Genomic DNA, 13772 nt, shown 5'->3' with positions numbered 1-13772 from the left:
GCACAGGAAAACAATAATAAGAAAGCGGTCTCCGACCTGAAGCCAAATTGGGCCAGCGGCAGAGGCCGCGCTTCCCCGCCGCCTAAACCGAGCCCGAGGCCGAGGAAGCCGGTAGTCAGCGGGCAGCGCCCCCTCGGCTCCTCCTCCTCCTCCTCCTCCAGCGTCGACCTCCCCAAGATGGCGAACGGCGGGGGTCCACTTCCGCTTCCGGTGTGAGCGCCCGGGCTGGGGGGGGGGCAAAATGGCGGCGGCAGTAGGGGTCCGCGGCCGGTGCGAGCTGCCGCCGTGCTCCAGTCCAGGCTGGTTCCTCAGCCTTTCCGCCTTGCTAAGTGTGGCAGCTCGAGGGGCCTTCGCCACCACGCACTGGGTCGTCACGGAGGATGGGAAGATCCAGCAGCAGGTAGCGGCCAGGGTGTCCCTCTCCGCCCGCGCCCGCCCTCGCCCGGGGGGCGATTCCCCGGCCCGGCCCGGCCTCTGGCTCTTTGGCTCCGCGCGGCCCCGCCCCCAGCCTGCCTTCCCACGGTCCCGGTGTCGCGGTGTGGGCGACCTCAGCCCTCGGACCCGTCCCCTTCCCACTTGTGTCCTGGACCTGGCCTCGGCCGCCTGCAAGTTCTCAGGCTTCCACCCCTGGGGCCGGGCGACTCTCCCCGGGAATTCGTGTCCTGGGGACATTATCTGGCTCTCTAGCTTTAAAACCCGGATTCATTATCCCTCCTCTGGTGCCTCTCTGGCCCATGCGTCACCAGCCCTCCCCGAGGAAGTAGAAAGCAGGTGGCAGCGCCCGGGTGTGCGCGAGTCCCAGGGAGGTGACAGCTTCGGCACCCCTAGGCAGTGTGTCATCTAATGCTACTTCCCCCAGTCTCCTGTCCCACATGCTGGCGTTCGTCAAGCTGTGGTGGTTTCAGCCGGTACCGTTATCCAGGTCAGCAGGGGCTCATTAGACACAACACTCACACCCTCTTTGCGAAGGAATGCTTGAGGATGCCTCTGGTGGCGTTGCCTGCATCTTTTCAGCAGTCGACCGCCCTAGTTTCCCAGTGTTCTTTGCATTGTTTCTTTACCTAGTTCCTGTGGCCCAGCCCCTCCGGGAGGATATGCGATTTCCCGGATTCTTGTCAGGTTGAATTAATTCCTCAGAGGAGAGGCTGCTTTTCTTACATAACTTTCTGATGGCCTGTATTTTGTGAATGCTGCTGATGCCTAAAGAGTGCATGAGTGTGTGTTCTGCTACAGAAATTGATAAACTTAATGACTTCCAACACTTGAGAACAATCCTATAAAGTCCAGCAAACATTTAGAAAGTGATCTGTGTGCCCCGTGCAATTTAATTTAGCCCACCGATCTGAAATGTATTAACCATTGTCCTGTGAAAGTACTGGGTTGTATGTAATGAATGGTGATAGGAACACAATGCTAGGCTTACCTTTGTGTAAAGTGAGGTTCACATTTAGATTCACCATGTGATGGCAAATTTTGTCTTAAATATAATGAATGAGTAAAGCAATTTAAAAGTCAGCGTTGGTTTTGGTGAGTGGTTTTCAGTGTATATCTGAGAAAAGACTGACTCTGTGGCGTGGCATTTCTCTATACCTAAGTTATATTAGAAAAAAATTTCCTTTTTATGGCCATACCAGCTGAGATTTAAAATATGCATGTGTGTTTCAGAAACCCTAGACAACACTTACAAATTCACCTGTAACAAAAGATTGGAAATCTTGTGTGAATCCTGGTTGCTTCTGTCCTTCTTCTCTCTCCTGATGATGGTTTTCCCTGAGGCCCTCAGGAAGGGAGATGTGGCGTTAAGTCCTGCTGCATTTTGGGGAGCCCTTCTCCTATTGGCTCTTTTGCAGTATTGTTTTGGGCCACAGCCATTTATATTCCCTGACATTGACTTCTTCTCATTTTGATGTCCTGTTACTCAGCTGAGAAAGTAGCCCACCTGAAAAGTGGTAGAAAGCTGGTAGAAATGTATTTATATGCTGAACATTGCAAAGGGAAAGTAGAATCTGATTTGGCTTTTGTTTTTTTAACACATTCCTTCTTTTTGCACATTGGGTACATATGTTTTGGTGGGGGAAAGGTAGGGATTACTAAAAACTTGCTCGAGAAAGGGAGAAATTTACAGAATCTTCTGGATCTCTTCCAAGTCACTCCTACAGTAGGTAGTTAGGCTTAGAGTTAGGAAAGCAAGATTTCTTTACTACATGCCTTTTTAGTGATCCTCTTTGGTGAATTTTCCAGTACTTTGCTACATAACATTTACAGTGTTAAGTCCAGGCAACTACAAAATTTTATACCAGAAGAAATAAAGTTGGTGACAACAGTTTAACAAGAGGCTAGGGAAGGGAAGTTGGATTTAATCTGAGGGGAAAAGCCCATGTAAATAAAGTAAGAGAGTTGGACCTCACAGTCAGCTTCTGAGTTCCACTCTGATAGCTCTGCATACATTACCCATGCAGCCCTTCCTGGCAGTAATTTGAATGCAGGCAGAATCCAAACCTCAATTTACATTGTGCTTAATTATCACATTTGGATATACTTATTAAAGAATTGAAAGGTCTCTTTAGTACGTGGATTTGGGTGTACCGCAGATCTATTCATACTTTCAGAAACATAACTAATTAAAATTTAGTATAGGAACTTCCCTGGCGGTCCAGTGGTTAGACCTTCACTGTCCAATGCAGGGGGAGCGGGTTCGATCCCTGGTCAGGGAGCTAAGATCCCACATGCCTCACCGCCAAAAAACCAAAACATAAAACAGAAGCAATATTGTAACAAATTCAATAAAGACTTTAAAAATGGTCCACATCAAAAAAAATAAAGTAAAATTTAGTATATGTACTGTGTCTTATCAGGCATACCAAATCCCTTGCTACTTGTTTTTAGTTATAACATCTGAGTGAGAACAGAAGTATGATTTCATTTTTTTGGCTGTGCCGCACGGCTTGCAGGATCTCAGTTCCCTGACCAGGGATTGAACCTGGGCCACGGCAGTGAAAGCCCAGAATCCTAACCACTAAGCCACCAGGGAGCTCCCTGATTTCATTTTAAAAAAATTTTATTTTATACGTTTATTTATTTATTTATTTTTGGCTGCATTGGGTCTTCGTTGCTGCACGTGGGCTTTCTCTAGTTGTGTTGAGCAGGGGCTACTCTTCGTTGGGGTGTGCGGGCTTCTCATTGCGGTGGCTTCTCTCATTGCAGAGCACGGGCTCTAGGCACGCGGGCTTCAGTAGTTGTGGCGCACCGGCTTGGTTGATCCGCGGCATGTGGGATCTTCCCAGCCAGGGCTCGAACCCGTGTCCCCTACAATGGCAGGCAGATTCTTAACCACTGCGCCACCAGGGAAGTCCCCTGAATTCATTTTTAAAGTTGCCTAATATTAGGGAAAGGGTTAAGGGCAAACTGAAATAGCAGGTCTTAGAAAATACCTTTTGAAACTCTTCACTCGATATTTATTTATTTATTTTAATTTAGTTTTTTTAACTTTTGTTTTAATTAATTTATTTATTTATTTATTTTTGGCTGCACTGGGTCTTCGTTGCTGCGTGCGGGCTTTCTTTAGTTGTGGTGAGCGGGGCCTAGTCTTTGTTGCGGTGCGCGGGCTTCTCATTGTGGTGGCTTCTCGTTGCGGAGCACGGGCTCTAGGCACTTGGGCTTCGGTAGTTGTGGCGCGTGGGGTCAGTAGTTGTGGCTCGCGGGCTCTAGAGTGCAGGCTCAGTAGTTGTGGCACACAGGCTAGTTGCTCCGCGGCATGTGGGATCTTCCCGGACCAGGGCTCGAACCCGTGTCCCCTGCATTGGCAGGCGGATTCTTAACCACTGCGCCACCAGGGACGTCCTTCACTTGATATTTAAACCTATCCAAATTAAGTGTAATAGATCATTGTTTTCCAGAGTGAATGTGGGGAAGTACTTATGAATTAAAAATCTGAATTGCCCAAAATACAGACTTAGATAGGGACATTTTCCATCATTATAGTTAAAGTTTTAAGTACAGTAAGCAGTCCTTCCCAGAAGAAGAGAACATTCGTTTGGCTTTTCTATTTCAAGCCTTAGCAGATGATAAAGATAGGCACCCACAAGTTACAGACTGCAGACTTGTGAACATGCATATATGTTGGAAGCCGTAGATCTGTAGGGGGGTTGAAATGGGCCTCTCAGTCAGAGCAAGGAAGCAGACCTTCCTCCAGGCAGCCTCCTCACAGTCAAAGCTGAGGCTGCTTCTGGCAGTAGCAGATGTCCAGTACTTGGCATGGCGACTCAGGGAATTGTTCCTTTCCACAGTCCCCGCTCCATCTAGGAAGCATGCCGTCCATGTTTTTAGGCTCTGTGTTTACCGAGCTGCCACTGAACTCCCAGGAGTGTTGTCCAGGGAATACTGGAGCTGGGATGTGAAGAGAATGCTCCAGTCACTAAGTTCATTTCCCACTGCAGTCAGAGGACGTCTAAGAAAAGCACCTCCTCTCTTTCTCCTCTCCAGCTCTGTGCCGTTCTCCCAGCTTTGGGCTTTGGCATACTTCTGAACCCCTAATGTCCCTGTACCTGAAAACTAGTAAGATCCTCTCACCTTATTTAAGCAAGAGTCCTTAACTTGGGAGTCCATGGACTTGAGGTATGACCTTTTATAATCTAGTTACTAGGAAGATCTACAGTAACTAGATCTTTTGTTTGACTTCAAGATAAATTTTTGTTTGTTTCATTTTGACATTGTTTTTGCTTAATTACTCTTGTGGCAACACCTGTTTTCTATTTTAATCACAAGTGCCTAGCAGTTCTCTTGCACTGAAGGTTAAATAAACTTTTGTGAATTAGCCTAAGAGCCTATCTGTCACATCATTTCTTTGGAAAAATTTATGCTTCATGTTACAGCTTACCAGCTAACAGATGAACTCTTGAAATGTTAGTTAGGTCTAAAACTTAAAGATTTAGAGTATCAACTCTCTCATAACATTATATTATTTATTTTCTTTGCTGCTGTTTCCTTCTCCTCCAATCTTAGAACCATGGCATTTTAGATTTGGAAAAAATTCTTAAAGAATATATGGTACGACTCATAGGAGAGAAGGTCACCCAAAGACACAACTAATGAATGGCATTTAGTGGTAACAATAAGTAAAAATGTATTTATCTGCAGTAATGTGTAAGCGAGCACTTTATACTAAGTTTGAAGTGCTTTTTTATTTGCATAACACCTACAAAGGAAGGAACAGAAAGAAAAATAAAACCAAATGAAGTAGATGTCTTCTCTTTTCCAGTTTGCTTTACCTTTGCAGAATGTTTTGTGATAACTTTAAATTGGGGGTGGGTGGATTGGGGAGGGTCCCAAATAGGTGTGAATTAATTTGGGGGTCACTTAATCATTTTGCCTCCTGTCAAACAGATGTCTTCGGAGTACAGATCCTTTTAACTGCTCAGAACAAATGAGATTTCTGACAAAACTAATGCTCTGAAGCTTAGCAAACTTGGCAAAGAACTGTTTTGATAAGCAACTATTTCAGCAACTATGACCTAGGGAAGAGCTATCATATTTAGTTGGACAAACTGGCTAAATCTTTATTTATTGATTTTTAACAGCTTATAAGTGAAGCAGTGGTTTAATTTTGGTCTCATGTTAAGTGATTTGGTTAATCTGGGAGAGAGCATCCGTATCATACTGTGAAGCTGACAGCTTCATTTTGGTGCTTTTCAAAACTGAACCCATCTTTTGACATAGAGCATGTTTCTATGTTTACACACTTAAGGGATTTACTTGGACCTAGAGGTCATATTGGTTATTCAGTAGCTAGGCACCTGCAATTTATACTAGACGTTGACATCAAAAGTGATTCTCATTCAATCCATTTTTAAAGATATTTCCCACTATTATTTTTCTTCTTATAAATTACCCAGGTATTAAGTTTGTTTATACGGTAGAGTAGTAATAGGAGCTTGCAAATATACAGAGATAAATTATAACTTTAAATACTTTTCCCAATTATTTATTGAACAAATATCTATTGATGGCTTCCTTTTCACCAACCCACAGTGCTTTGAAGGGTATGTTCTTTTCCACTGGCTACTGTGACACAAAATTCTCATTTTTCTTTAGGGGTAAGCAGAGCACAGCCCCTTAACCTTCTGGGGTTTTTTGGTTTTTGTTTTGGCTCTTCCACCTCCGCTTATCTTCTAGATCAGTGGTTCTCAAACTTTACTTTGCACAAAAATAATCTGGGGTGCCTGCTTAAAATTCAGATTCCCAGGTCACTGAGAGTGATTCAGTAGGTTGGTGGTGGAGCCAAGGTTTCCACATTTTTATCGAACTCCTCAGGAGGGTATGATGCAGATGGGTCACAGATCATTCTGAGAAATTCAGTTTTAGATCTTGCTCTTCCTCCAGCCTTTGTTGCAGGCTTCTATTTTTACTCTCTTTGTATACCTGGGAAATGTCATCCTTTCCCAAAACTTAAGTTACCATATGTATGCTGGGAATATCTACATTTCTTTCTACAACTCAGTTTTTTTTCTCCAGAGTTATAAATTCAAGACTTCTGTGTTAACTTTTAACTCCGTGTGAATGTCCTCTAGGTACTTCAAGCTTAATATGACCAAATCTAAACTCAGTTTTACACCTACACCTATGTCATGCCCTGTTTTCCCAGACTGAATGAAAGACACCACTATGCATCATCTGCCTATTGGTCCACATCAGAAATCTGGTTGTCCTTTTTAATTTCTCCCTCTTCCTTACCAACAGCTTTCAGTTTTACTTTCTAATTATATCTTGCTTCTTTCCGTAGCCGCTACCATTACTCTTAATTCCAACCACCTAATTAATTGCCGTAGCTTCCTAACTGTACTCCCTGCTTCTAGTCTTGTCCTACTTCTAGTTCATTTTCTCCACAGTGCAGAGTAATCTTTTAAAACCTTCTTTGTTTTTTTGTTTACTTAAAAAATTTGAATTACAAAAGTGATGCGTGGCACTGTAAAAATAAATACCTAACGCTAGGGTAGTATTTAAAGTAATAAAATGAAGTCCTCCTACCTCTACCCATTCTTACTCCCCAGGAAAAACTACCTTTAACAGATTGGTACATATCCCAGAATATGGTCCAAATTCATTAACATGTCTTGAGATCTGGCCCTTCCTTCTCTCTAGTCTGTCTCTGCTCATTCTTGAGTGCCCCACTCTCACCTCAATATACACACATAACATACTTAGTCATACTTAACTTTTGTCAGAGTCCCCAAATATGCTCTGTTCTCACTTACTTCTGGGCCTTTGTACATATTCTTCCCCCAAAACATCTTAATCTGGCTAACTCATACTCTTCACAACTTAAACATCACTTTCTCAGGGAAGCTTCTATGATGCACAGATTTGAATAAGCTGTTCTTTCAATGTGCCTTCAGAGCATCCTGCATTCCCTTATGAGAGCATTTGCCATACCATGTTGTGTCTGTTTACTTATGTAAATACCCTACTAGACTACGATATGCTCTATGAAGGGAGCAGCTGTGTCCATCTTCTCTGCAACTCCAGCATCTCTCACACCGCTTAATCACATAGGCTACGGTAATACCTGTTGAATGGATGATATAAGGAAGTATGAGAAGTGATTCCTATTGATACCTTTTAGGAATTTACCATTGTCTGAATGAAGCCTTACGGTACTCACCAATGTGGTTGTCATCAGGGACTAGCCTAAAGGAACCCTCAGACCTTCCAGGAGATCTTTAAATCTCCGAGTAACCCATCAGTGAGTCAGCCCTGAGGCCTTCAGAAACCATGCTGTACACAGGTGAGAGCCATAATTTCAGAGATTACTCTTGCCTCTCTGTTGTGATCAGGTTGTGCCTGCCAGGGAAGTCATCCTGTCGCTGCTGACAGTATATATCTAAAAGGTCAGCTCTTGCTCAGACATAAAATGTATGGAGAAGAGACAGGAAAATGATAAACAAGAAAAACAGAAAAAGAATCGGAAAGGGCTGAGGCAAGGTAGATGGCAACTGGCAGCTGCACCGTTGAGGAGGGATTAGGATCAGCTGTGGGGTTGCAGTTGTTGCAGTTTAGCAGCAGCTCTGGTGGAAGGGAACAGAAGGCACTCTGACAGTCAGGAATAAGAGGGCTTGCCAGCAGTTCAGGTCAAAAATTAGAACAGCTTTGCACTCCGAAATGTAGTGAGCAGTGCCTGCATCTCAGCTGTGCTCCATCATGGCAAGAGCAAAAGGAATTCCTCTACGCTATGGCTCTTTTATAGCCAGACACCTCAGCAGAGTTGTCTGTGCTCACAGACTCTCCTTCCTCTCTTCATATAGGTCTATTTTAAACCCATTGCAATCAGTCCTGCATCCCCACAACTCTTGTCAAGATACCCCAGGCCTTCCACATTGCTGAATTCGGTGCTCAGTTCTCAGTCATCTTACTTAACCTCTTAGCAACCCAGCATTTGTCTTCATACTTTATTGGACTATTTTTTTACATGACTTCCTGAACATATACTCCTGGTTTTCCTTCTAAATCCCCTGCCTCTCATTCTCTTCTGCTGAATTCCTTTTTGATTTGTGAGTCTTAAATATTGGTGTGCCCCTTTTCTTCCCTCTGTACATGTGGCTCACCAGACAATCTTATGCAGTTTCATGGCATAAAATATCATATAAATCTGCAGTCTCTCCCTGAACTCTAGATTCATATATCCAACTGCCTACTCAACCTCTCCACCTAACTGCCTAATAGACACCACAAATACATCATGTGCTAAACTGACTCTTGATTTCCCACTCCACCACACCTGTTACCAAGTTTTTCAGGCCCCAAATCTTGGTATATTCCTTGACTCTTCCTTCTCTCACATCTCATACCCAATCTCTCAACAACCTGTCAACTTAACTTCCAAAATGTATTCTGAATCCCGCCATGTCTTTCCGCCTCTACTTTTACAACCCTGGTCCAAACTATCTTCATCTCTCTCCTGAACCTATGCAGTAGCCCCCTAACTGGTCTCTTTGCTTTCACGTTTGCTCCATAGGGTCTGTTCTCCCCAGATTAGCCAAAGCAGTCTTTTAAAAAACATAAGTTTTGGTCATGCCACTCCTTGAGGGGTCTTGGGGGAAGGGAAGCAAAGAGTATCAGAAAACCTTCAGTGGTTTCCCATCACACTTAAATAATAAAACCTAGTTTTCACCATGGCCTGTAAGGCCCTGCAAGATCTGGGACCTGGCTCCTGGCCACCTCTCTGCGCTGATACTACTTTCCTTCTTGTGTGCTGTGTTTCAGCCATACTGGCCGTCAGGTGGTTTTTAAAGCACCAAGTTCACTTGTTTTTGGTTCACCAAGACCTTTGCTTTTGCTCCTTCGTCTGCCTGAAGCACTTTTTTGCAGACATCAACATGGCTCAGCCCTTCTCTTCTTTCAGGCCTCTGTTCTCATGTCACCCATTTTCTGACCAAGCTGTCTAAAACAGCATCTCTTTCCATCACTCTGTCTTCTCACTCTATTTTTCTTCATATTATTTATTACTGGCACTGTATTGTAAGGTATACTTTATTGCCTGTCTTTCTACAAGAACATAAGCTCTATGAAGGCAACAACTTTGTTTTGTTCAGTGAAGTAACCCTAGTGCCTAAAACAGTGCCTGACACATGATGCCAACTCAGTAAATACTGAATAAGTGAGAGAGTATATGCATGTCTGTGTGTGCAAGCAGTAATTACTCCTGTATTAGCTCTTGCATCTCATATCAGCATACTGAAGGGCCACCATTGTTTTTTTGTTTTTGCTTTTTAAAATTAATTTATTTTATTTATTTTTGGCTGCGTTGGGTCTTCGTTGCTGCACGGGGGCTTTCTCTAGTTGTGCTGAGCAGGGCCTACTCTTCATTGTGGTGCTAAGGCTTCTCATTGCAGTGGCTTCTCTTGTTGCAGAGCACGGGCTCTAGGGTGCACGGGCTTCAGTAGTTGTGGCATGTGAGCTCAGTAGTTGTGGCTTGCAGGCTCTAGAGCACAGGCTCAGTAGTTGTGGCGCACGGGCTTAGTTGCTCCGCAGCATGTGGGATCTTCCCGTACCAGGGCTCAAACCCATGTCTCCTGCATTGGCAGGCGGATTCTTAACCACTGCGCCACCAGGGAAGCCCCCACCATTGTTTTAATAGTCTGCAGGAGGGAGGTGCATTTACTTTAAAGGGGGCAAGCTAATTCATTCATTCTCCCTGTTACCAATAAAAGGTCTAGATAGCCTAAGACTTTTCTAAGAACATGGTATCTCTAACCCAGAGTTGTAAAATGGTGCCTAAGATAATCTACTTTCCTATTGGCTATTTTGGATATTTTACCTCTACAGCATACCTTTTATGGTATGTTCAAAGAACTCATATTTGAGATTGTGACCTTATTTAAATTAATTGAATATTGTATAAATTTAGGTTGTCACTTTATATTTTGCTTTGAAGACATACTATTAGGAATTCACACTGTTGTGCTTTCCATATTTATTTAGTAAGTAGTAAAGTCAGTTAGTCATGAGTCTTTTTTTTTAATAAATTTATTTTATTTATTTTATTTTTGGCTGCGTTGGGTCTTCGTTGCTGCACGCAGGGGCTACTCTTCGTTGCGGTGTGTGTGCTTCTCACTGCGGTGGCTTCTCTTGTTGTGGAGCACGGGCTCTAGGAGCACGGACTTCAGCATTTGTGGCTCGCGGGCTCTAGAACACAGGCTCAGTAGTTGTGGCAAACGGGCTTCGTTGCTCCGCGGCATGTGGGATCTTCCCAGACCAAGGCTCGAACCCGTGTCCCCTGCATTGGCAGGTGGATTCTTAACCACTGTGCCACCAGGGAAGTCCCATGAGTCTAACTTTTGAAAAGAACTCATTTATGTATTTTTAACTAACGTTTTCAGCCTTCATTTTCCCTCTGAGGAACTTAGTTATTTCAATTGAAATCAGGTGACTGGCAAGAGGTCCCGCCCCCAAAGGTCAGGCCTTTCCACCTTCAGTCTAATTGCTTGGTGGGGAGTTGAGATGGGTAATTAATCTTTAGTAGAACCCAAGAGAATAGTATCAACACATGACAAAAGTGGTCAAATGGAGTCAGAAACGTTTTTATTAGAGCAAGTATTTGCTGAGTGCTTTTTGTGTGCCTATTACTGCATTGGGCAAGCTTAGCTCACTCATTCAGTACATACTTGGATGCTTTCTGTGTTAGGTACTTGAAATACAGCTGTGAAGGAGATATAGTCCCTGCCTTAGTAGAGTTTGTGTTTTATACAGTCATACATGGAAGTGACTCTAATTTAGGATATCAACAGGTAACTTTAATATTGTAATAAAAACAATTGAATGTCTGTAATTCACTGAACACTTTATCCAGTGTTTTCATGTTCATTATCTCATTTGGTCATCATACAGACACAGTAAGATGTGGGTATTGATCTATTAAATAAATTTGGGCAGAATGTAGTTAAACTCCTTGCCCAAGCCACGTAAGTAGGAAGCGGCAGAGTGTGAACTCAAGCTCCGATCTGATTCTGAACCCTGTTCTCTTCTCTGCAGTGCTAAACATTGCTACTAACATAAAGAAAAATATTTCTGTAGTTTTATTTGTAAAACAAATACTCATCAAAAATTAAAATTTTTCTTTTAAAAATGTTTTTTAATTTTAAAATTGAATTAAACTATAAAATATATGATAATTGTTGAAAAAAATTTTCAGACTAGTGTGTTATAAAATGAAAAGTGAAAGTTTCATAACTACCCACAATCCTTCTTCCTGGAAACAACCAGAATTATTTGTGTATTCTTCCCAAAAGTTTCTATGCATTTGCAAATACGTAGTTCTTTATTTTTAAACGCACAACTGGAAACATTTTGTCTCACCGTTATCTTCTATCCACTTCATAAAACTTAGACATCTGTCCATATCGGAAATAAGAAAGCTACCCTCTTCTCCCTTAAGATTGCATAGTATTGGGTTGTATGGGTGTTCTGTAGTTTATTTAACCAGTTCCCTAGAGGCAGACATTTAGATTGTTTCTCTGTTTTTACTATCGCAAACATTGTTGCAGAGAGTAAACGTGCTAATATTTTCATCTTTGCATGCTTCTATGCGTATATTGAGTGTATCTGTAAGATGAATTCTTTGAATTGGAATTTCCTGTTTCTAAAAGTGCATATATTTAATTTTCTTAGATTTGCTAAATTGTTCTCCTAAAGGACTGCATCAGGAGTGTTTGAGAATGCTCAGCATTGCTTGGGATGTGCAAAAAATTTTTCATAATCCAATTCTAGTGAAAGACCTCTATTCCATCCATTGCTCTTAGCTAAACGGTGTTGTGATCATCAGTAGAAATATGAACAGAAAGGAACCTTCAGTTAAGTTTTTTTATCTTCATAGGAAAAATTAAACCTTTGTCATTAATATTTATTTCACACTTGTTGGGACTGCAATAAAAGAGATTAGTCAAGCTGATTTCTTTTCCCCCACAGTTGATACTACCAGTGTTTTGATGACTAATCAAGTTGAACTTTATTCAGTTGTCTCTTGTAGAGCAGCAATTTCCAGTACGAAATAGCAGAGTAATTTCCTGGCTGTTGAGTTTGCCGTCATCTGAATAATGATAAAGGTACTAAGGTTTAATTCCTGGCACTGATTTTAGTGTTCCTTTTCCAACATTTGATTGACAAATCTGTCTTAGCTTGGGCTGCCGTAACAAAACGCTGTAAACTGGTGATTTAAAGAACCGATGTTTATTTTCTCACAGTTCCGGAGGCTGGAAATCCAAGATCGGAGTGCCAGCATGGTCGGGTTCTAGTGAGGGCTCTCTTTTTGGCTTGCAGACAACTGCATCTTGCTGTGTCCTCACATGGCAGAGAAAAAGAGAAAGCAGGCTCTCTGGTATCTTCTCTTACAGGAGCACCAATCCCATCAGGAGGGCCCCAACCTCATGACCTCATCTAAATCTATTTACTTCCCAAAGGTCCAGTCTCCAGCTACCTTAATTCCCTTTTGCCATGTAACCTAACATATTCACATGTTTTGGGGATTAGGACATAGACATCTTTGTCGGGCCATTGTTCTGTGTTCAGTATTTGCTGCTGGAATGAGAATCACTTCTGAGTTACATATAAATCCACTGTAACTGTACAGCTACATTTTTTCTGTGTATGTTTAAGAATATCATAAGTACACAGATGAGAAATATTCATGACTCTTGTGTCCTGATCCGTTGTTTCATTTTCTTTCCTTGTAAAGTTGTAAATTGTTTACTTTATTCATTATGTTATTTGTATATTTCTTGGCAACATAAATCATAAAATGTAGACTGATAACACTTATAAAAACTTGTTCATTAGTTATTCATGTTGAAAATGGTTACTTATTTGCTAATCAGTTGGGGAAATGGTGATTATTTGACATGAATATTCTAATAAAATTGGCTGCAACACTGTACATGTTCAAATCTAGATTATAGCTATATAATATACTTCAGATACCTAGATTATTTTATGTGAGTTTAAGTATTTACAACTATGTCTTCCAAGAACTGAAAATGAGAAAGTAAAATCTAATTGAGGGTAACTTTAGAAAATATATAAGGCCATTAAAAATTCATGTGACGGTCAGGATTCAACATTTTTGTTTATTTAAAGTTTAATTTTAGTTTGGTAACTTGGTATTCTATAAAATTGAGACTGGTTTTTAATTTTTCACTAAAATACTATACAAGTGCTGTAAGAGTGAAAAAGTCATCTTTAATAAAAATATTTCCAAATCTTGACAGTTCATAACAATAGTGTTTTAT

At 41.8% G+C, this 13772-nt stretch overlaps 1 protein-coding gene across 2 annotated transcripts in view; it reads left to right on the top strand.

The window, feature by feature from the left end:
• Positions 1-208: 208 nt before the first annotated feature.
• The window catches only part of TTC17 (tetratricopeptide repeat domain 17), a 154498-nt gene continuing 140934 nt past the window's right edge, over positions 209-13772 (top strand). For both annotated transcript variants that reach the window (XM_007181099.2, XM_007181098.2), the window contains exon 1: positions 209-400. In XM_007181099.2, the coding sequence (XP_007181161.1) occupies positions 242-400 (159 nt within the window). In that variant the 5' untranslated portion in view covers positions 209-241. The remainder of the gene's footprint in view (positions 401-13772) is intronic.

This window comes from Balaenoptera acutorostrata, chromosome 9 (assembly GCF_949987535.1).
Source record: "Balaenoptera acutorostrata chromosome 9, mBalAcu1.1, whole genome shotgun sequence".
Taxonomy (NCBI): Eukaryota; Metazoa; Chordata; class Mammalia; order Artiodactyla; family Balaenopteridae; genus Balaenoptera; species Balaenoptera acutorostrata.
Note: the sequence above shows the minus strand (reverse complement) of the source record. Positions and strands in the feature narration are given on the sequence as shown.